Raw genomic sequence first — 24,857 nt, 5'->3', positions numbered from 1 at the left:
ACGAGTTTAAAGAATTACCTATTCATAGGAAGTTTTCCCGCCCTTTTTGTTCTCGGTGCCCATCTATGTCGAGTTCCAGAGATATCACGAATGATTCCATGATTGAGCTTGAAATATAACAACCTCACAAAATATTGTTTTACCATGGAGTCGTAACACTATCATTATGTTTAAGATTAGTATTTCAACCAAGTGTTACCTTGCAAATTTGTATCAACGAGTCAAACTCCCCATCCCTGCGCACTTGCCACTTCTCATATAGGTTAAGTAATTAGGCTAGTTCCTCTCTCGTCTCTAGTGATTGTCTCAAAGGGGATTATTAGAGACGATTCAACTCCTACAGACACATTACACTCCATAACCTTCGGAAGCAATGATTCGAAATTTAGAAACTTGACACCATTGTACGACGCCGAGCCCGCGCCCCACGTTGGGTAACAGCAGTTATGTAAGAGTCCTCAAAGGGTGAAGTACACGTCCCGAGCACTAGGTCGAGAGACTTTTTCCTACCGCATGGACGGTTATCAAAGCTTTCCATCTCATTCCCGACTCGTGTGACCATTAACTTTACATTACTCGAAACAATTTCGTAATCAAAGTGACGTTCCTGATCTACGAGGAATGGACTCGTGCGGTGTTAAAACCTCCCATCAGCTCTAAGGTTTCACCAAGGAAGGCAGCCATGACGCCTCCAATCCACAAACTATAAGTGTATCACGCATAAGCAGCTGCATTCTACAAGTTTAGAAGTTCATCATCTGTTGGAACCGAAACCAGGGAGTGCAGAATGTATGGAGAATCTCTCGGAAACCAGAGGTATTTTTTTTTTTTTTTTTTTTTTTTTTGCCATTTTTTGTTAGGAGTCGAGTGCGCACGGCTAGCTAGGTAGAACCGGCAAGTTCTAGGAATTTAATGAACCACATTTCATTTTAATTGTGTGTTCTTGTTTAATACTACATTACTTACATTTAAGTCGTGAAATCGCTTGCTTTCAAATTGTGCTCATTGTGGAATTTAATGAATAACATGTGCTCTCGTTCAATACTACATTACTTACATTCAAGTTGTGAAATTATTTATGTGCTCTTCTTTAATACTACATTACTTATATTCAAGTTGTGAAATTGCTTACTTTCAAATTGTGCTGATTGTGGAATTTAATGAACAACATTTCATTTTAGTTATCTGCTCTCATTTAATACCACATTACTTACATTCAAGTTGTGAAATTATTTATGTGCTCTTGTTTAATACTACATTACTTATATTCAAGTTGTGAAATTGCTTGCTTTCAAATTGTGCTCACTGTGGAATTCATACTATTAAAATAATTTCTTCAAGTTTATTTGATTAACCTAGGGTTGTGATTTATAACATGAGTTGATTCTTTCTATATCCCCCTTTAAAGTTTTGAAATATAGACACGCCGCTCAGAGGGGAGCGAGCGTGGTCCCGGTCGGTGACTCGAATCTACTGGACCTTGGGTCCCACTGTAACTATCTCCCTTCGCCCATTCCTCTAGGGATGAGGATTTTCATAATCTCACATCTACAACTTCTCATTTTCCACTGTCCAGGATTCGTGACAACTACATTTCCCTTCCTATCCTCCTTCACTTTTAGCAACTCCCTAAAATATCTCTTCCCATCTTCCTCTTACTGCCTTCTCTTCCATTATCATCTGTCCATCTGGACCTTTAACTTTTCTTCTGTGCTTGATTCGCCTCCTCTTCCTCTCTTAATTTCTATCCAAAACATCTTAAGTGAGAAAGAAAAGGAGAGGAAGTACAAGAAGAAGCTGTATTCCTATTTGCAGCAGTATTTTTTCGATTGTTTTAAATTCTATCCATGAAATTTTCGGCATTCTTCTCTAAATCCACATTTCTACTGCTTTTATCCTGTCCTGTATTTGCTTACTAATTGTCCAAGTTTCACATCCATATAATAATAATGACCAAGTGTAACATTTTACAAATATATTTCTTGTCTTATGTTAATTTATTGGACATCAGTTGAGCAGTAGTCTTCACACAGGTCAGGTCAACTGGGTAGCTGCTTCAAATAGTGATACGCCGAGTGGTTGTGTTAGAGTGTTCAGCGCCGATGAGGTACAGTCTATACTTAGTAGAATTGAAGCCTTGGAGGGTGCTGTATAGTGCCTTAAAGTGGAGAATCGTGTTCTCCGCTCGAAGGCCTAAAATATGAAAAACAAATCAAGTTTGGAGCCTGGATGAAAAACGGTGACAAAGAAGGCGCGGAAAGATGGGAAAAAGTCCTCACTGGCCCCGTTCGATTGCAGGAACTCGTTTCAAGCTCTTACGGGTCAACAGGAAGAAGAAACAAAGGAAATTCAAGAGAAGAAGGGAAGGGCAGACGCTGGATCCCTGCCCACAGGTAAGATTTTGGTTGTAGGAGACAGTCAAGTGAGGTACTTAGACAGGGCTTTCTATGATAAAGATGGGAAACATAGGACGCAGGTGTGTTTCCTCAGCGCGGGGATAGGTGATGTTGGAGATAGAATTGAAGAGTGTTTAGTTGGGGATGGTAGGGACCCCGTCGTTTCCTTGAGTGCTGGGGGCAATGACACAGATAAGTTAAGGTGTGAGGAATTGTTTGCGCGGTTCCGGGATACGCTAGACAAGATTAGGAACAAGGGAGGTGTTCCTGTTGTATGTGGAAACCTTCCGAGGCGTAGAGTTGGAGGCATGTGGCATTCCAGGCCTATTGTAATGGATTGCAGGCTGGCAAAACATTGTAATGCCAATGGATGGGCATTTGTCGACAACTGTAATCGCTTTTACGGAAAGATTCATCTATATACAAGGGACGGGGTGCACTTGTCACCCAGAGGATTTCGGCTCCTTGCCGAATTCCTTGACCAAGAAGTAGGCATCCTACACTTTTTTTTTTCTTTTTTTTAGGGGGGGGGTAGATTACGTGGGAGTAGGGTGGGAAGTATCGGAATATAGTTTAGGCAATAGAAACATCTCAGAGAGGGACAGTGAAAAGAATCACCAAAGCAGGTGGAGGGAAGATCAACTTAAAGTTCACTATACAAATAGCAGAAGTGTAAATAACAAAATTGATTTGCTGCGAGGTAAAGTATGCCTAGAGAATTTTGATATTATAGCTGGAACAACATGGCTGATAAATATTTCCTTGCGGAAATCGAAATAGAAGGATATTAGCTTTTTCACAACGACAGGGTTGGCAGGAGTGGGAGAGGAGTAGCACTTTTCGTTAAAAATACAATAAACTGTATTATGAAGAATTAGATTAAGAAAGGGGGGGAGTACGGAATCTATTTGGGTAGAGATTATAGGCAAGAATAAGAAAGTTATTATTGGCGTCCTGTATAGACCTCCTAACCTCAGCATTGAGCAGACTGATCCCCTGAATCATGAAATGCGCAGAGCGTCCCAGTACAAAAACGTTGTGATCATGGGAGATCTTAATTAAGGAAACATTGACAGGGAAATTTTAGTAGGAGATCAGGAAGTAAAAAGATTCTTAAATGTGGTGCAGGATAATTTCCCAAAACAAATTATTACCGATCCTACGAGGGAAGAAAATACTCTGGATTTACTTTTAACTAATAATGAGCACCTAATGAGTAACGTAAAAGTGGGAGATAGTCTAGACTCTAGCGATCATCAAGAAATAATTTTTAATATTATTTAGGAAGAATTAAAAAGTACGAATAACGGCCAAGTACCAAACTTCAGGAGAGCCAACTTTGACAATATGAAATTGAATATGAAATGGCATACGGATGGTTCGGACATTATCGGTGCGGTCAGGGGTCGGGATATGACCAAGGGTCAGGTCATGACCATGAGACAGGTCATAACCAGGGGTCGGGTCACGGAGGGTAATATGCATACCTTGGGACAGGTCGCTTGGGGCGGGGCCCCAACAGCCAGGTCAGCAATTTGGATAAAATATATAGCATTCTAACAGATTTAATTATTAATGTACAAAATACATTTATCCCCCTGAAGTCAATACCGAAAAATAGTAATACTCCCAAATGGATGACGGACAGACTGAAACATGAGATCGGAATGAAAAGATGACTTTACGTAAAAATAAAAATAGAAATAAAACGGGGGAACACACCTTAGATCAAAATATAACGAAATGGCAAAGCTGGTTAAAAAGAATACACGTTTAGCGAAACGTAACTATGAAACTAAGGTTGCCAGTCAAGCAAGGTCCAACCCTAAGGGTATCTTTCATCTATACAGAACAAAAAATAAAGAAAGAATGGGCACAATTAAAGGCCCAATTAAAAACTATGAAAATGTCATGATAGAATCGGAGAAACAAATAAATGAGGAGTTTAACAAATATTTTCTTTCGGTTAGATAAGGTACCTGACTATGATCCGATTTTCAGTGGGGATGAAGAAAGTAGACTATCTAATATCAGCATTAGTAAAGTAGAAGTAGTAAAGCGGATTGAAAGACTTAAAGCTACAAAATCCCCAAGTCTAGACGAAATTTTTCTGAGAATGCTTTAGGAGTGTAAATTTGAAATCTGCGAGCAGTTAACGGAAATATTTGATAAATCGGTAGACACTGGATTTATGTCTACTACCTGGGGGCAGGCAAACGTTGTTCCTGTTTTTGAGAAGGGAGATAAATCGCCTATATGCAACTACAGGCCAATCAGTTTGACATCAGTTATAGGTAAAATGCTTGAATCAATGATATTAAATAGACTCAGAGAACACATCGAGAAACATAATTTAAGTCGTGACACACAACATGGATTCTCCAAGGGTCGGCTTCGAATTCTCGCAAACCTCTGTTCGAATCTGGGAACGACTGCCGGAATTATATATATATATATATATATATATATATATATATATATATATATATATATATATATATATATATATATATATGTATATATATACATATATATATATATATATATAAATATGTATATGTATGTATGCACATACACACACACACACACACACATATATATATATATATATATATATATATATGTGTGTATATATATATATATATATATATATACATATATATGACACACAGGAAACTCACAGTCGGAGAAAATAAACTTCGAATAAAGAAGAATCCTATATTTAGGCTATCAACTGTAGCCCTCTTCAGGAAAGTACATAAGACAGGGTACAGATGGGACTTATAAACTACAGAGAGGAGAAGGGATGCGGACAGATGACCTCACTCAGGCGCGGGGCAAACTGGGGTGGCGGAGGCGGGAGGGGGTGAGGAGAGGGGGGTTGCAAGGTCCGTACCAGTTTGCTAACTGCTGCGCGTGAAATGATGTCAGGAGGCCACTGCCCTTTAGAAATATTAATATTAGGGCATTCCTCAATTAATGCTGATTCGACTATTTTCCTCCTGAAACCGCAGTGGGACTTGAACACTAATCTGGCCTTACCCCAATCGAAAGAATGATTCTTATTTTTGACAGGAAGAAATACAGCCGAATTTTCTTGCCCATACCTAATTTACCTTTTATGTTCTGCCAATCTAGTGTTCAAGTCTCTCCCGGTTTGACCCAAGTAAATCAAATCACAATATTTGCAGGGCAAACAATAAACACCAGGTGACTCAACTTCCTTCGGTTTTTGTTGAACGTTCACAATTTGCTTACGCACGGTGTTAGGATAGTGATAGGCAATAGTGAGACGTTCATGAGGAAACAACTTAGTAGAAGAACTGATGGTATTATTGAATGGAATTTTTAAAATGTCCTTAAAGGAGTGGTGAAAACTTGAGGGAACGGAAGTTTTAAAATGGTTGGCCCTAGCCTTACTGAGGGTTTGGTTCAGAAACCAAGGTGGATAAGCCAACTTCTCAAATTGACGTTTGATCCCCTCAATCTCATGCTCCAGAAATTGAGGACTGCAAATCCTGAAAGCCCTCAAGAAGAGGCCAGAGGCAACACTTTTCTTAACATTGTCAGGGTGATTGCTAAAAAAAAGTGAAGGTAACTCCCTGAGTGGATGGGCTTACGGTACACTGTAAAGAATAGATTATCATCAGTTCTTCTTATCAAAATATCCAAGAAAGGGATTTTGTGTCTTTCTTCCCATTCAACTTTAGATTTAAGATTCGGGGTCAATTGGTTCAATTCATCATGGAACACTTCAAATGGGCCCCAACTGTCATCCCACGCCGAAAAGATATCGTCCACGTACCTGAGCCAAATCATTTCGGGCGGTTTGATGCTGGGCAAAAGGGTACACTCAAAATACACCATGTATAAATTGGCCAAAACAGGAGACAAATTGGAACCCATACTGCAACCGAATTTTTGACGAAAGAATTGGTCTTGAAAGGAAAAAACATTTGAAGAAACATAAAGGCGAACTAAAGCAAGAATTTTGTTGACAGGGAGGGGGAGAGACTTGAACACTAGATTGGCAGAACATAAAAGGTAAATTAGGTATGGGCAAGAAAATTCGGCTTTATTTCTTCATGTCAAAAATAAGAATCATTCTTTCGATTGGGGTAAGCCCAGATTAGTGTTCAAGTCCCACTGCGGTTTCAGGAGGAAAATAGTCGAATCAGCATTAATTGAGGAATGCCCTAATAGTAATATTTCTAAAGGGCAGTGGACTCCTGACATCATTTCACGCGCAGCAGTTAGCAAACTGGTACGGACCTTACAAACCCCCCTCTCCTCACCCCCTCCCTCCTCCGCCACCCCAGTTTGCCCCGCGCCTGAGTGAGATCATCTGTCCACATCCCTTCTCCTCTCTGTAGTTTATAAGTCCCATCTGTACTCTGTCTTAAGTACTTTCCTGAAGAGGGCTACAGTTGATAGCCTAAATAAAGGATTCTTCTTTATTCGAAGTTTATTTTATCTGACTGTGGGTTTCCTTTGTGTCATTTACAAATGTGCTACTACATTTCTGTTTAGAAATATATATATATATGTATATATATGTATATATATATATATATATATATATGTGTGTGTGTGTGTGTGTGTGTGTGTGTGTGTGTGTGTGTGTGTGTGTGTGTGTGTGTGTGTGTGTGTGTGTGTGTGTGTGTGTGTGTGTGTGTGTGTGTGTGTGTGTGTGTGTGTGTGTGTGTGTGTGTGTGTGTGTGTGTGTGTGTACATATATATACATAGCGGTTGGGTTAATGGTTGCATGGTAATGGCTCGTGGTAATAATAGTGACTGTTATTCTTGGTAATTGGAGATGGTAGTATTTATAGTGGTTTGTAATTGTGGCTGTCATGTTTGTGTTAGTTGTTGCTTTATGATGGGTGGTTGATGGTTGGTGGTTGGTGGATCGTGTTTGATAGTACAGTAGGTGGTGATTGGTAGTTGATAATTGGTAACTGGTCTTTGGTTAGTAGATGGTGGTTGGCAAATGATACTCGATGGCTTGTTGTTGGTGGTTGGTTGCTGCTGATTGATGGTTGGTGTTTGCTGATTGCTGGTTGGTGTTTGGTGCTTAGTGTTTGGTAATTAGTAGTTAGTGTTTGGTGCTTGCTGGTTCATGGTGCGTGGTTGTCTGTTGGTGGTTGGTAGTTGATGAATGGTGGTTGGTGATAGGTAGTCAGTGGATGGTAGTAGGATGTTGGTGGTTGGTGGTTAGTGGATGGTGGTTGGTTGTAGATGGTAGTTGATGGTTGAATGTTGGCTAATGGGTTGTGGTCGGTGAATCATGATGGATAGTTGGTGGGTTGTGCATAATGGTTAATGGTTGGAGAGTGGTTGTCAATGGTTAGTTATTGGTTGTGTGTGGTAGGTAGTTGTCGATTGGTAGCTGAAAGTCTGATTGGTGGTTAGTGTTGGTTTCTTGGTTGTAGGTGGTTGATAATTGGTGTTTGGTGTTTGGTGTTTGGTTGTTGTTGGTTGGTGATTTGTGGTTAATTAATGGTATGTGGATGATGTCTGGTGGTTGGTGGTTAGTATTTAATTGTTGGAATTTGGTAGTTATAATTTATTGGTTTGCGGTTCGTAATTGGTGGTTGTTGGCTGTTGTTGGTTGGTAGATTCTGTTAGTGATTGATGTTTGGTGGTTGGATAATGGTAATTGGCAGTTGATGTTGGCTGTCAGTAGTTGGCGGTTAATGGTGGGTGGATGTTGCTTCAATCCCGATTGCCCCGCGGGTAATTCCACTGCGAATCGAAAACAAATATATGCGCCCAATATAAACAAGTTTGCTACACTATTCATTAGACTAAAAAAAAAAATCGAATGAGAAATCCTGCTGACGAACCCCAATACACTAATGTCTACAAGGCGTCAGATAACAATAATAGTTACGATGTTATTTATTTTGACTTTAGCAAAGCTTTCAACAAGGTGCCACACCAGAGAATACAAAATAAAATCAAAGCTCGTGGCATATGAGGAAAATTGTTTTAATGGATTAGAGCATGGATCAATGACAGAAAACAGCGGGTCACCATAAATGATGTAAAATTCAAATGGGGGAGTGTTACTAATGGAGTTTTCCAGGGCTCGGTTCTAGGTTACTTATCGTTCATTATATAAATAAACGACTTGGACAACGAGATTACTAGTTGTGTTGGTAAGCTTGGGGACGAAACTAAAATGGGACGCTAAATTACTTTAGGAGGAGACGCCGAGATACTAATGAAGATCTTAACCATTTGTTCACATGGTCAGTGAAATGTTAAATGGATTTCAATATCTCAAAGTGAAGTGTATTAAATGCAGGTTCACACAGCCTGGAAAGTAGGTATACCTTCGATAACTCATTAGAAAAATGAGTGCGTGAGAGACTTGGGATTTCTAGTGCCTCCTGACCTAACGGTGCATTAGGTGTTATCACTGGGACCGTTACGAATAAAAATACAGAGGTAGTTATCAAACTCTATCTGGCATCAGTTAGACCCCTTCTTGACTATGCGGTATAGTTTTGGTCTCCGTTCTATAGAATGGACATCAATTCACTGGAATCAGTGCAGAGGAGAATGACCAATATGATAAATGGGCTCGGATATTTACGTTACCAGAACAGGCTTAGGCAACTTAATTTACACTCTCTGGAAAGGCGCAGAGTGCGGGGTGATCTAATAGAGATGTTCAAATGAATTAAGTGTTTTAATAAGGGGGTGTAGAAAAGGTCATCATATTAAAACAACAGGGCAGAACTCGCAGTAATGGATTTAAACTGGACAAATTTAGATTTAAGAAGGAAATAGGCAAGAACTGGTTAACCAATAGAGTGGTCAACGAATGAAATAGATTTAATAACTATGTAGTAACCGCTGAAACATTCGGTCGTTTTAAGAAAAAGTTAGACAACTTTATGGCCGGGGATGGTAGGTAGTAATGGAAAAGGAGCTGCCTGGTGTAGGCCTTATGGTCTCACTTCATTCCATGCTTGGCTCTCGTCGAGTACGGACCTACACCTTGAATCCAGTGCTCGTCGCTAACGACTCGTACCAGCTGTCTCAAGTTGTGTTACAGTGCTATAAACTACTGCGCGTTAGTAAATCAGCCTACTTTCCTATCAAGGCCCTCCCTTCCTCGATGGAATACTCGGGGTCAGAAGCGGCGTCCTGCTTAGAGCAGGACATAATGATATCCGATACTGATGACGACATTAGTGTTAACCAGTGGCCCGACCTGCCTCGTCCTACCTCCACTCCCCATCACCCTCCAACAACCACCCAGCATGATACCTACCAGTCTACATCGCTCTCCAGTACCAAACGGCGGGCCGAAGACACCTCTATCTTCGCCGCAGGAGAATGTCAACCGCCTGCTGCCAAGATAATCAAGGGAACCTCAAGTGAGTGTAATAAGGCTCCTACTCGCCCTACCCTGCCTAATCATAGTGCTACTCCCGTTGCCCCCACCCGACCCTCACCCGCCCTTCCAGCATTTGCTCCTCGAGACAAATATGTCAAGTTGGCCTTTAGCGGGAACCCATCCACACACAGAAGTTAAACTCCGCTGGCTGTCAATTCTCACCAAGACTTTCCACCTGCAACGAGATACGGCCGAGGTTAAGATGGCTGCACTCACCTCTCGATTCATCTACATATCAAGACAACGCACAGACATCCTGGACCGAGTGACAACAAATGAATTTATGTCACTGCCTCTTCTCCCTCAAGACTCCCCCGAAAGACCTCGTAAGTACCCCCAATACCTGCTTACTTGCTATCCCGTTGACGTGGATCACAAGCTTGCCTTACAGCCCCCAGGAGTACACTCAGCCAGGCGCTTCGTGCAGAATGGTACCCCCATCAACCGCATTGTTATTGTGTGGAGCCTCCCTGAGACACCCCCCGACACCATTGCTTTTGACTTCCTCCCTCTCCTCCCCCCGTGTCAAGTCCAAAGACTCCGTGACGACCGACCCTGGTGCTTCAGGTGCTGGGGTATCGGTCACATTTCCAGGTACTGCTCCGCCTCCCCTAAGTGTGCCTGGTGTGCCGCCGCCCATGAATCCAGAGAATGTCCCGTCCGGAGTGCGCCCCCGCCCCCATCTGCGACTACTTCCACCTCTGCACCTCCACCACAGCCGAACCCATCACAATGGAAGTGTCCCCGATGTCTACAGCCAGGTGTCAACGTCTGGCACGGCTGTACACGGCGCAAGACCCAGCCCAGTGGCCCCACCTCAGCCCCACCACCTCCTAGCCCCCGGACTGTCCTCTCTGCTCCCACTCCCCCCCTCAGCAAGACGCTGCCCTCCGTAAGGCCGTTGGAGCCCTTCAAGCGCGATGTGCATCACTCGAAGACCGCTTCGCCTCCATTTACACCAGGATTGACAGCCTTGTCTCGCCCCAAACTACTACTGCCACCAGACTCTCCACACTGGCGGAATCCTGTTGGGATTCCGCCAGTGCGGAGAGAATGGAATCAATTGCAACTCGTCTCGACAAACTCTGTAAGTTACAACCCAGTACTAGCCAGTCTTCCTCGAATCGTCCATCCATCTCCACACTCCGGTCTCCTACCAGCCAACGTAACGTTCGTAACTAATATTCATCTAGACCTCCTTTCATGGAACATCAATGGTATCACCAACCATAAAAAGTACACACAATTGAAGGCATATGTACAGATACATCACCCTTGTGTCATTTTTCCCCAGGAGGCGTTTCCAAGCCGGCCCAATACTGCACCACAGGCATCCTCCCTTCCCGGATATATCCCCTATATTCATACGATACGAAACGGTCTTCTAACATACATACACAATACACTGGTACACTGTCTTCTGCGCTCCTCTACAGACCCTGACGTAACATTCCTCTACAGACCCTGACGTAACATTCCAACTCTTCGAGGTAGATATTGGGGGCGGAATCCTACAGCTCTGCAATATCTACTCTGCTCCCGCACGCCTTCGTCCAACCACTCTTCCACCACCTACGATAAAAGGTATAATATACGCAGAGGATTTCAATGCTCGACATTCTGCATTGGGAGGTCGTCCTGGCACCACTAACCGCCCTGGTGTTCATCTGCTATCCTTCATCCGACAATATCATCTGACCCGCTGGGACACAGGTGGTGCCACACACTCCCGGGGAGGCACCCTGGACCACATCCTCACCTCTGGCTTGGTATCATCCAGTATCCAGTGCTCCTCAGTACCTACATTATTCTCGGACCATATTGCTCTTCTCTTCCACTATTCTCTTCCTACCATACCTACACCCCCTATCACACACCTACGCCTCACGATACCCCCCCAAATACTGCCCGACGTACATTTCATAGATGACCTGCATACTACCTACCTTAGACTGTTCCTCCCCTGACCAGTTATACACCAGCCTTGTCTCCGCCACCCACGACTTTTATAGGTTTTACGTATCACGACCCCACCTCCAACGTCGCCCTCCTCCTCACTCGTGGTACCTAGACACCCGACTTCAGGACGCACAGAAAGAAGCGGAACGCGTTGGACTCATGTTCCAAACTAACCCATCTCCTGAACTACTTCATCGATACCAGCAATCCAGAGACGATTTAACAACCCTCCTAGAATGTGTAAGTACTGACTCCTGGAAGAGATTTACGGACAGAATTAATCACCAAACTAGTATAACCTCCATGTGGCACCTTATTCGCAGAGTAATTAAGAAGACTCCTGCTACTGCCCGTCATCATTCTCCCACCGTATTTGCCGAACAGCTCATCGACACGTGGTCAAACCAGTCCAACCCTGCCAACCTACCTAACCCTGTCCAAGATGCCCTCTCCCCCGGTGCTTTTGCTCGTGGACTCCGCCTAGTACATGCTCTGCTGCAAGAGGATGATGAAGAAAATATACCGATCACTGAAGATGAACTACGACGTGCTCTCTTGAGAGGTAAAGCCACGTCCCCTGGGGATGATGGAATTACCTACAATGTACTACGTTTACTGCACCGTGTACCCGGTAACCCCCTCCTTCGCCTCACAATATGTGTGTACGAGATGGATATATCCCACATGCCTGGACCACGAGTTCAATAATCCCCATACCCAAGCCCGGCACAGCAAATTTCATGCCCATCTCCCTTACATCCTGCTTCTGCAAAGTAATGGAAAGAATCTTGCTCACATGACTGATGTACCAACTACAAGATCGCCTTTCTCCACGTCTCTTCGGCTTTCTACCCCAACGCAGCACCCATCACTGCCTCGTCGACTTGTATTCTCGCCTCTCCCGTGACAATGTTGTGGCATTTGTAGATCTAAAAAGTGCATTTGATATAGCTAACCAAGACGTTATTTTAGATCAATTAATTGACTTTGGAATTAAGGGTAAATTGTTACGAAGGATTAAGGGCTACCTCAGTAACCAAACCTCCCGTGTCTTCTTCAGCGGTGGCTACAGCTCCTCACGGGATTTTCATCTCGGCACTCCTCAAGGAGGGGTACTAAGTCCATTTCTCTTCAATATACTAATGCATCGTCTCCTCACGTCTTTGTCCACTATTCCTGAGGTCACAATTACTGTACATGCTATGCAGATGATCTATGTATTCACTCTACTTCCCCAACACACGTACAACTCTTTCTTACTTCTCTCTCCCAGGCTTCTGCTAACTGTGGCCTTGTTGCTTCCCCACAGAAGAGCAGAATTTTCTCCTACCGCCCTCCTGCCACGCTGCCAGAGTTCATGATTGGAGACTGCATCATCCCACTAAGCTCCCAGTACTGCTACCTTGGGGTGCACCAGCACGAATCTCAGAAACTCTTCCTGCCCGGCGTCAATCCCATCCCGTAATTCATGAATTGCTAGATCGTCTCCAACGTCGGCTCCGGCCTCTCCAGTGGCTCACAAACAACTCTTCCGCTATCTCAATCCCCGTGGCCAGAACTGTCTATATTACTTTTATACGCTCTGTTGTTGATTACCTCCCCCTGCCTTAATTCAACTTCCTCGATCTGCTTTAGAGCCACTGGAGATCTTTCAGAATAAAGCCATGAGAATCATTCTCGGTTGCCCAATGACTACCAGAATTGTCAACATGCAACGGGAATTACGGCTTCCATCCCTAGTTGAGAGGATTTATTCTAACGTCACCTGCCTCACAGTTAAGTGTATATACTTTCCCCACCTCTCACCGCACTTCACAGCACTGGTCAGAGCTTCTCTCAGCCCCGCTCCGCCCGTCCCCCCCCCCTCATGCCCCCCCGGTCGCCGTCTTATAAAGTCTATCTCCTCCTTCATTCGCAGCCTAGATTTACAAGTACCAGTAGCTGACATACCCCCAGGCCCTCCCCCGTGGGCGCTACCATCGCCTGTGGTTTGCTTCACTCCTACAGCAAAATGTGACCCACCTCCTCTACAACTACAGCTGGCCTTGGAACATGTTACCCAGGTAGCATCCTCCATCACTGCTCCGCATCGCCTCTACACTGACGGATCACTACAACCAGATGGTGCAGCTGGAGGAGAAGTCTTCTCACCTGACCTACCACCTCCTCCTGAGGGCTGGGTAGGCAGTCGACTCAGAGATCACTCCAGCTCCACGTTGCGCGAAGTATACACCATCTTAGATGCTATCAGTCTCGTTTGTCAAAGAGGAGTTAATGCTGTCATTATATGTGACTCTAAGCCTGCACTGCAATCCCTCTCCACTATTCATCCCACTCGCCATTCTGTTGTACAACAAATCCTTTCCTTTCTATCCCTACTGACTATCCGTAATCTCTGCATTAAATTTATTTGGATTCCATCTCATGTAGGTTTACACCATAACACCAAAGTAGACCGCCTAGCAAAGGAAGCCTGTCGACTTCCCCGTCGTGGTGATGGACGACCTCTCTCCCTGCCATGTTACCTCAACAGGATCCGCTCCGCTGCATTCTACCCGAGCAACGTCGACGGGACACCGAGAGACCCTTCAGTGTCACCATCACCCACTACGAATCCGTATGCCGCCACAAATACACGTACTGCCGCAGGGGACTTATGGTTCGTCGCCACAATGTTGTCTCAGCCCGACTGCGGCTAGGCTACCGTCCACCGTGGCAGGTCGCCGGGGTGGAGGGCGAGCCTGTATTCACAGAATGTCTCCTATGCCACGCTCCACTAGCCAACACCATCGAGCACTACTGCCTAGCGTGCCCCACTGTAAGACATCTAATACCCCAGGGACTACCATTAGATGCCATCTGTCGTCATCTCCTATCACAAAATAGATTAGATGAAATACTTGTCCGTTACCCCCTATTGGTGGGTTCTCATAATACCTAATGCCCTGCGTGACATCTCAATCTTACTTCCCTTTTGAATGAATATACAATACCCAGTGTCCTATATGTTACCTGCAACTCATGTATTGTATGTTTGTGTGCATATATAAGTGTATGTGTACGTGTGTAAGCATGTGCATCCCAGTTGCCTTCCTACATTCGTTATGAAAACCTCCCCCCACTGTATGACGCTATTGCGTAACAAATAAATAAATAAAAAAAGCCTCATTGTCTTTTGCAGTCTCCTTCAGTCCTATGTTTTTATGTTCGTAGAATTACCCAGTCCTACCCTTCGGTCTAAAAGGGACATTTTCAACTTCATGAGTACCATTTCAAAGGAACTGTTTAGCACAGCCACAGAGAAGGATTTAGACAACATTCAAGAACAAATTGACTATATTGCTTCACATCTTTATAAATTATGAAGAATAGTAGAGGAAAACATATTAAATGCCCAGAACCTAGCCAGTCAGTCGACAAAATTATAAACCGTTACGCAAAAATACACCAATACTTGCTCACATACTCCAAACTACATGACCTAGAAGTATTAACTCTCTATTACAGTGCAGTGAGCAAATTAGAACAATTAGACATAGTACATACCAAATTCCTAAACGTCATACTGAATATGATAGATGCAGCAAATAACAGAGCCACTCACCAAGGTCTCCCTCTAGAAAAGCTAGGTTCAGCCCTCACTTTAGCACACAAAAACTGTAACTGGACGGAATATTCTCACCAAAACATCTTTATTATTATCACCTCCTTCTCGAAACCACGTTAGGCATTGAAGCAATCTGCATTCACATACGCCTAGACTCAAAGAAAAATACCAAGGATAGAATTTACACCTTTTTCCCTACTCTTATGACACGGCAATATTACTCGATCTCCAAACCAGTACCATAATAAAATCCCAATAGGGCCAATGGTTGTCACACATATCTACTTCAGAATTCCTCCATTGCAAATTCAATGTCTTAAAATATCACGTATGCCCGGCATTTCTATTTCTATTTCACCACACTAACAAGTCATCCTATATGAACCAAATCACATCCACATATAACAGTACACTGGACAGATGCCACTTGAAGACATTCAATATACCCATAATAACAATGAATCTTTCATATTTTTTTCCAAACCCCACCTTAGTCTCAATAATTTGTAAGACCATTTAATGTACAACGAAAGATCCAAAGCACAATATCGATTGCAGAATCCTGTCAAATATTCTCTGAAGACACCAACTTTCACCCTAGTCATCATCACAATATCCTGACCTATAACTTTAGCACAACCCTGGATCCGATCACCATTCTACTAGGACCACCCTATTACATCAGAACTAGTCTCTATCCATGGGTTCGCAATAATACGTTACATGGTTTAACCACACTTCATCACAGCCACTGGACACATTCCACCTCTCCCCCGGCAATACGCTCAAAATTTTCTCTATCTCCAACCCTCCTATTTCCAATCCTACTCTATGGAAGGGTGATCTATGTCTACATTATAAACCGAATGCCTAGACCATGCCCTACCCCACCCCAATAATCTCACGTTGACTAATAAACTACTATACTCACTTTAAAAACACAAGCTCTTCTCACATAATAAACAGGTTATGGACTATGTTCTTGATTGTGATACCTTATCATACACTACAAATGATGAAAAGTACTGCAAAGTTCTATGTAATTCTACCTAGTATACCTAGTAAATCTCACTATATATTTCGTTATTATTTGATATATCCAATGTGGTACACCGTGCGAAGACTTAAGGAGGTGGTTAGTAACCCCTCTGGATAGCTCAGAGACTTGAATGAATTTGTGACGTGGGGAATTTCCTCGTCCAGGAATTCTTGGCTACAAATTCTCATTGCTCTGATGAAAAAGCCGATTACCACTCCTATCTTGGTCCGTCCCTCATGAGCATTATGAAAGTGTATAAAATCATCATTGTTTGTGGGTCTTCTGTAATTTTTAAAGAGTGCTTTATCATCTTGTCTGTGTATCTCTGTGTCCAGGAAAGGTAGGTGACCGTGAGATTCAACCTTTATAGTGAACTGAATATTATCGATTATCCACAGGTGCTATCAGTGTAATCGACGAGGACAAATTACCAATGTGCAAACGGGACTACATGCAGCTAGTAGAAATGTGTATCAGGTTCTGATAGTTTAAGTTTGGCAACCAGGAATACCACCAACTGTAAGGATTTCCCATGGGTTCACCATTAAGGGCAGTGGGTGCGTCTCTATACCTAGTGCTGTTGGAGAAAGATCAATACTTGAGATTTCTTCCAAAAGATGCACATTGTTTTTTGTACGTAGACTACTGCCTGCTCGTTTACCCCGCAGATAAAGTTGCTAATGATATCTTGTCCAAATTAAACGAGATATTCGATAACATACAGTTCACTATGTAGCTTGAATCTCACGGTCCAGGATAAGGGTGGTATTTATTTTTTTTTCAGAGCTATGAGGATTTGTAGCCAAGAATTCCTGGACGAGAAAATTCGCCATGTCACGAATTCATTCAAGTCTCTGAGCCATCTAGAGGGGTTACTATTCACCTCATTAAGAAAAACGCAAATCACCAGACAACGGGCAACCGCAGGGGACAAAAAGGACAAAAGATACCTTATAGTACCGGGCTCCGCTTTCTCACGTACAATGGGGGACGCGGTACGGCCACTAGGACTAGTAATAATAAGTGGCACAGGGAAGGAATTGAAACAACTAGTGACAAAAACAACGAAGGCAACTAATGAATTCAGCATCGAGTACAGAATCTCATGTAGCAAATATGAAAAATAATATTATGTTGATAGCTACAGAGGTCTACTAGCCAATATCAAGGAGCAGAAGGAGGACTTGAGACAACGCTGTCTTGATAACGCGATGGTGGGCCACGTGAACCAAAGAGGACACTTGCCCTACTAGCAAAAAGTGGAAGTTGTGGGAAAAGATCTCTCAAAAAGAAGGAGGAAGGCAGTTGAAGTTTTGTTTATAGCCCCAAAACTAACATCAACCAAAAAGTAAGGTACATAAAATGGATGAAATACACAACAAAATATGCAGCAATAAGGAGGTGACCCAAGACAGTAACTACATAACACGAGAAATATGCCCAGTGACCACGAGTCCTATGGTTTCATCACAACTTTTCTGAATATATTGTTGTTATTATTGTTTGATTTGGTTTGATTTATATTATTTTTAACTTATTTGATTTGACTAGGTTCTATATTTCAACCAGAGCACTAAGGTTTGGGTCTCTTAATGTGCGTGGTTGTGGTACAGATGCGAACAAAAGGGAAAAGATAGACAGTATGTTTGTGAAGAGAAAGATAGATGTGTTGGCATTAAAAGTAAGTTGAAAGGTAGGGGCAATTTTGAGTTTAGAAATGTAGTTGAAAGGGTGTCAGTAGTGAGGAGAGGGCGAGGGAGAGAAGGGGTGCCTATACTAGTAAGTGAAGAGATAGGTAAACGTGTGTTGGAGTGGAAAGAGATTAATGTGGATGAAGGTGAAAATGGGAAGGGAGATGTGGGTTTTTGTAATTGCATTTGGGCCTGGTAGTGGGAAGAGTGTAGAGGGAATAGAGGCCTTTTGGATAGATTTAAATGAGTGCGCAGAGAGTTTAGAGAGAAATGTCAATGTTGTGGTATTGGGAGATCTTAATGCTAGAGTAGGATATGAACCAGTAGACGGAGTGGTTGGGAAGTGTGAAGTTACCAGAAATTATCGTTGTGGAAAGTTGATGGTGGAGATGTGTCTAGAAAGAGTTGATGATAGCAAACACAGTGTTTAGGAAGAAATTCAAGCATAAGTACACATGGGAGAGGGTGGTTGATGAAAGGGTGGTAGATAGGGATTTAGTGAACCGCATAGTGGTAACCAGGAGATGAGAAGGAAGAGTGTTTGATGTACGTGTTTTATGGGGAGAGAGTAGGGTAATATCAGATTTTTTTAAAAGTAGTTGACAGCGGAGAAAGTTGACAGCTGAGGACAGGTGAAGAAAGATGAAAAATACAAAAGGTAGGGATGTCCTTAGAGTGAAATACTTAAATAAGAAAGAAAAATATAAGGAGTACAAGAAGCTGAGAGAGGAGTGGGAATGAGTGAGGGATAGAATAGAACTAGGAGTGGAGGAATGGGGATGGTTCAAGGAGAAAGTCACTAGGTGGGTAAACTTGGTGTGTGGAACAAGGAGGAGAGGAGGAAATAGAAGAAAGGGTAGTGAGTGGTGGAATGAGGAAGCAAGGAGGTTGAAGAAGAAAAGAAGCGAGCCTTCATAGGTTGGTTTCAAAATAGGACGAGAGAATCATATGAGAGATACAAAGAAAAGAAAAGTAAAGCATACGATAAGGAAGGCAAAGAGGAGAGCGGATGTGAAATGGGGTAACTGTATGACAGAACATTTTGAAAGTAATAAAAAGATGTTTTGGATAGATATTAAGAAAGAAAGAAGAGACAAATCAGGCAGAGAAGAAAAGGTAGAAATTGCAGATGGAGAGATAATAATTGTCGAGACGGCAGTAAGAGGAAGGTGGGCAGAGTATTTTAGAGAGTTGCTAAATGTAAAGGAGGATAGGGAGGTAAATGTATTTGCAGTGGGAAGCGCTAATAAAATAACAATGATGAATGAGGAAAACGGAGGAGAAATAAGGAAACATAAGGTGAAAGCAACTGTTAAGATGATGAGAGCAGGTAAGGCACCTTGATTAGATAGATGTCATGCCAAATGTCCAAAAAAGGGAGGTACAGTGATGATGGAGTGGCTGGTGAGGATGTCTAATGTTTGTTTAAAAAAGGGAAAAGTGTCGGAACACTAAAGGAGTGCATGCATAGTTCCACTTTACAAGGGAAAAGGGGACAAGTGTGAGTGTTTTAGTTTCAGAAGGATCAGTTTTTTTTTTAGTGTAGTTAGGAAATCTTATAAGAGGGTTTTGATTGGGAAATTGGGCTGATGAAAGCTGATGAAAGAGTATTAGAATGGTTTGAATACATGGAAAGAATGAATGAACAACGATTAGTAAAAGAGGTGTGGAAGGCAGAGGTGGAAGGAGTAAACATGAGGTGGCCACCAAGGATGAGATGAGTAGACGCATGGAAGGGTGTGGGTGGGGTCGGGATGAGGGAGTATGTTTGAATAATATTTTTCACGCAGCCCAAAGAGATGTCTCCCCGTCTTCTCTTTTTCTGCATGAGAGGACGGAGGGGGAGGGATGTCGCCGATTAAATGAATGTTGTGAATGTACTGTGCCTTGTTACATTGCCTCTGACCCAGGGCAGTGGGCTAGATGCAGGGATGACCCGTCATCCAGGAGGAACTATATATATATATATATACATATATATATATATATTCATATATATATACATATATATACATATATATGTGTGTATATATATATATATATATATATATATATATATATATATATACATACATACTGTACATACTGTACTGGCACCAATAATGTTTGCTATCTATATGAATGACATGGACGAAGACGTGAACTGTTACATGAGCTTCTTTGTTGACGACGTCAAACTGTTAAGGAAAGTAGAAACTGATAAGGACTGTGAAGCACTGCAAGAAGACCTAAATAGGGTATGGAACTGGAGTCAGAAATGGGAAGTGGACTTTAATACTAAGAAGTGTAGCTTAATGGAGTTTGGAAAGAGCAAAAACAGAATATCAGGAAAATATACAATTGGAACCAAGGAAGTAAAGAAAGTAGGATCCGAAAAAGACTTGAGAGTAATTATCACAAACGACTTGTCCTATGATAAACAGATTAACAAAATTGTCGGGGAGACTTACAACTTGCTAAGATCAATAAAAGTGGCATAAGCATACTTGGACGAAGACATGATAAAAAAAAACTGATTACATTGATAAGGCCTAGACTAGAGTATGCGGCGACATTGTGGTCCCCCAGTACCAAAAAGAATATAAAGAAAATAGAAAGAATCCAAAGAGCAGCTACAAAAATGGCACCTGCACTTGCAAACCTATCATGCGAGGAGAGATTGGCTAAACTGGAGTTACCGACACTGGAGCAAAGAAGAGAGAGAGGTGACCTATTGACCATCTACAGAATCATGAAAGGCACAGAGATACTTGATAGAGAGGACTTACTTTACTGGGACAAGAGAAACACAAGAGGACATGGAAAGAAAATAAAAAAACATAGCTATAGAATAGAACTGAAGAAAAACAGTTTTCCACATAGAGTTTTGGACACTTGGAACAAACTGGATAATGAAATAGTATGCGCAAAAACCATTCATGAGTTTGAAAGTAAACTAGACACTGCGAGATACAATGGCGGGACACCACGAGCATAGCTCCCCTTCCCGCAAAATACAACTAGGTAAATACAACTAGGTAGGTAAATACACACACACACACACTGCCCTGCACCTCACACTTACCACCTGACTTAGCGGCTCAAGAGATTGATACACACTTTGCCTCCATCTGCCAGACCTTACCCCCCTTAACCTCTCCGGCCTACCTGCCTACTTCCTCTCCCCCTCACCCCCTGCCCCCGTCCAGGAGGCTGACGTTGCCATTATACTAAGTAAATTCAAGTATAACAGATCCACAACACCTTCTGATTTACCTATCAAAATCTACAAATAATTTGTCCCAGAACTTGCCCTCCCACTTCCCTTCATGATGAATGCTTCACTGAGTCAAAACTCCTGCCCCAGTGAATGAAAAATTTCATATATCACTCCCATTCCCAAATGTCCGAACCCACAGTAGCTAAGCGACTTTAGACCTATTGCCATCACCCCAATCCTAAGCCTTATATGTAAGGGTTTTGTATTTGACTCAGTATACAACAAAATTAAAGATCAAATCGATATCCAACAGTATGGCAACATGAAATCCTCCTCCACAACTCACAATCTTGTTAATCTGCTGGTCTTCTTACACAGCCACCTAGACAAGCGCAATACTTCTCTAGCCTTGACTTTTATAGACTTTAAAAAAGCGTTTGACTTTGTTGACCATAATATCATCATCCCCAGGGCCATACAACTGGGGATCCAACCACACCTGGTAGCATGGCTGGCCGACTTCCTGACCGGTCGTCAACAGGCAGTGAGGTACCAGGGGTCATCCTCCCTCCTCCCCCTGACCTGTGGGGTCCCTCAAGGGACCAAGATGGGACCAATGTGCTTCCTCATCCTCATCAACGATGCATTAATGGAGACCCCACATATATGGAAATACGTCGATGACTGCACAGTTGACATCCCCATCAACAGCAGGCAGCCTGACTATTCTTCGCTGCAAAACACCCTAGATCAGGGGTGTGCAACCTTTTTTCCCAAAGGGCCACAAGTCACAACTCTGTTGGTATGGAGGGCCACATGACCTTACTATTTCATGTTATTTACCACGATCGAAGACATAGTATGTGAGATTATACTGATAAAGATAGATAATTAGTTTGTTACTGATTCTATCTAAATTGGGATCACAAAAATAACAATTGTCCGAAACAAATGCATTTTCCTTACTATAAATGAGCAAATGAAAGGCTACCGTACCTTATTATTATAACGTACAAAAATAAATAATTACTTAATATTGGTTAACTGGGATCATTAACATAAGAATTAGAGTTGGACTTACAGTACCGGTAATCACAAATCAACCACAACAAATGAAGTCACAACGGAGACTGGTTAGGCAGCGGTACTGACAGGCGGGAACACACGTACCATACTACAGAACGTGAATCATACATGTCAAACTCATAGATAGATCGCCAAGGATCACTCAATCTGATAATTAGAAATTCCAAGTAATATGTTATTTTCTGTTCTAATATAATTAAAATTTGTACCTTAGTGAACGAAATAGAAAAAAATATGGTGAAATTGGTACACAAGAATATGAATTTAGTCAAATTTTCGGTGGGCTCTAATTGGTAACACTCTCTCTCTCTCTCTCTCTCTCTCTCTCTCTCTCTCTCTCTCTCTCTCTCTCTCTCTCTCTCTCTCTCTCTCTTTCTCTCTCTGAGGACCGCACTATAACTTATTTATCTTTAGGAGAAAGGACCGCAATGAAAGCCTTTGGGGGCCGCAGGTTGCACAGGGCTGCCCTAAACAACCTTAAAACGTGGACTGAGAACAGTAATGTGACAGTTAACCATAGGAAGACCGTAGTCATGCACGTATGTACATCCAAACAGGCGGTGCCACCTCCCCAACTATCACTAGGAACCCACTCCCTTCAGGTGGTCCAGTCCACCAAGCCACTTGGCATCATATTAGACAACCACCTCAACTGGAATCAGCACATCGACAAAATCATCAGGACAGCCTCATACAAACTCTACATGCTGCACAGATTGAGGTCCCTTTGTATCCCATCACCAGATCTAGAGGGAGTCTACACCACCTTGGTACTACCCACCCTTGTATACGCTTCCCCGGCTTGCTCATCATCACTCAACATCATACAGAGTAGTAAATTAGAGAGAGTACAAAAGAGAGAGTGCAGAATTATCTTGGGTGGTCAGTATGAGGGATACGAGCACGCCCTCACTACCCTCAGCCTGCCAAGGGTATCAGACAAGCACATTGAGGCACTGAGGAAGTTTGGACAGGACCTAATGTTCCACTCACGTCACCGTCACTTCCTCACACCTGACGCCACACCCGCCCGCCACGCCATCCGACATACCAACAAGGTCCAACCCATCAGAGCACCGAGGACTGACCGATACAAGAACAGTGCTATTCCATCCATTATTCGCACAATAAACTCATTCTAAACTTAGACTAGTCATATCGCTCATATGATTACTGTATTGTATTATTGTCAGCGTATCACTGTAAAACTTAGAGTAGGCGTATTACTCATGTAATTACTGTATTATAATTATTGTCAGTGTATCACTGCTATTTCAATAAATCTATTATTATTTTATCATTTCTTACACACCTGGTAGTAATTATCTCAAGTGACGACACCTGATAAACATATCAATAAATTATTTGGAGAGACTTATAACTTATTAAGATCAATGAAATTGGCCTTCGACTACATAGATGAGGAGATGGTAAAAAAAAAAAAAAAAAAAAAAAAAAAAAAATTACACTGATAAGACCTAGACTAAAATATGCTGCAACACTGTGGGCACCTAGCACAAAGAAGAACATAAGAAATTGACATACGAACAAATATTGGAGAAATTACATCTGTCAACACAGAGAAGAGAAAGAGGTGATTTGTTGAGCATTTACAGAATTATGAAAGCGCTGAAAATTCTTGATAGAGACAACTTATTAAAGTGGGACAAAACAGTAACAAGAGGACACAAAAAGAAACTAAAGAAAGACAGCTACAGAAGAGACCTGAAAAAAAAGCTTCCCACATAGTGATTGATGTCTGGAACAAACTAAACGGAGAAAAAGTAAATGCCAAAACTATACACGATTTTAAAAATAAGCTGGATGTGGAGAGATACGAAAACGGGTCTCTACGAGCATAGCTCTTGTCTCGTAAAATACAACTAGGTAAATACACACACACACACACACACACACACACACACACACACTCTCTCTCTCTCTCTCACACACACACATACACACACACACACACACACACACACACACACACACACACACACACACACACACACACACACACACACACACACACACACACACACACACACACACACACATATATATATATATATATATATATGTATGTATATATATATATACATATATATGTGTATATATATATATATATACATATATATATATATATATATATATACATATATATATATATGACGTAAGCGGAGTAGGAAACACAGGAGTCTTAGTCGTGAGTTTATTCCTGATTAGTTTCGCAGGTATGCTTTTTCAAGGCATACCTGCGAAACTAGTTAGGAATAAACTCAAGACCAAGAGTCCTGTGTTTCCTACTCCGCATCCGTCAACCTGTCAGAATGTCGCAACATATATATATATATATATATATATGTATATATATATATATATATATATAAAGGAGAAGACGGGGAGAAATCCCTTCGTGCTGCGTCAAAATTTTGCTCACACACACTACCTCATCCCCCATCCCCC

General features: G+C 42.2%; 1 protein-coding gene across 1 annotated transcript; it reads left to right on the top strand.

Moving 5' to 3' along the window:
• The first annotated feature begins 21,909 nt into the window (after positions 1 to 21,909).
• Positions 21,910 to 23,530, top strand: LOC143021651 (uncharacterized). Its single transcript, XM_076179259.1, has 2 exons — positions 21,910 to 22,058; positions 22,849 to 23,530. Exons 1-2 carry the CDS (start codon positions 21,910 to 21,912, stop codon positions 23,528 to 23,530), a joined length of 831 nt encoding a protein of 276 aa, XP_076035374.1.
• The last annotated feature ends 1,327 nt before the right edge of the window (positions 23,531 to 24,857 follow it).

This window comes from Oratosquilla oratoria, chromosome 42, assembly GCF_046742065.1.
Source record: "Oratosquilla oratoria isolate Oo_2021 chromosome 42, ASM4674206v1, whole genome shotgun sequence".
In the NCBI taxonomy this organism is placed as follows: domain Eukaryota; kingdom Metazoa; phylum Arthropoda; class Malacostraca; order Stomatopoda; family Squillidae; genus Oratosquilla; species Oratosquilla oratoria.
The sequence above is the reverse complement of the archived record's forward strand: the minus strand, read 5'-3'. Positions and strand labels throughout refer to the sequence as shown.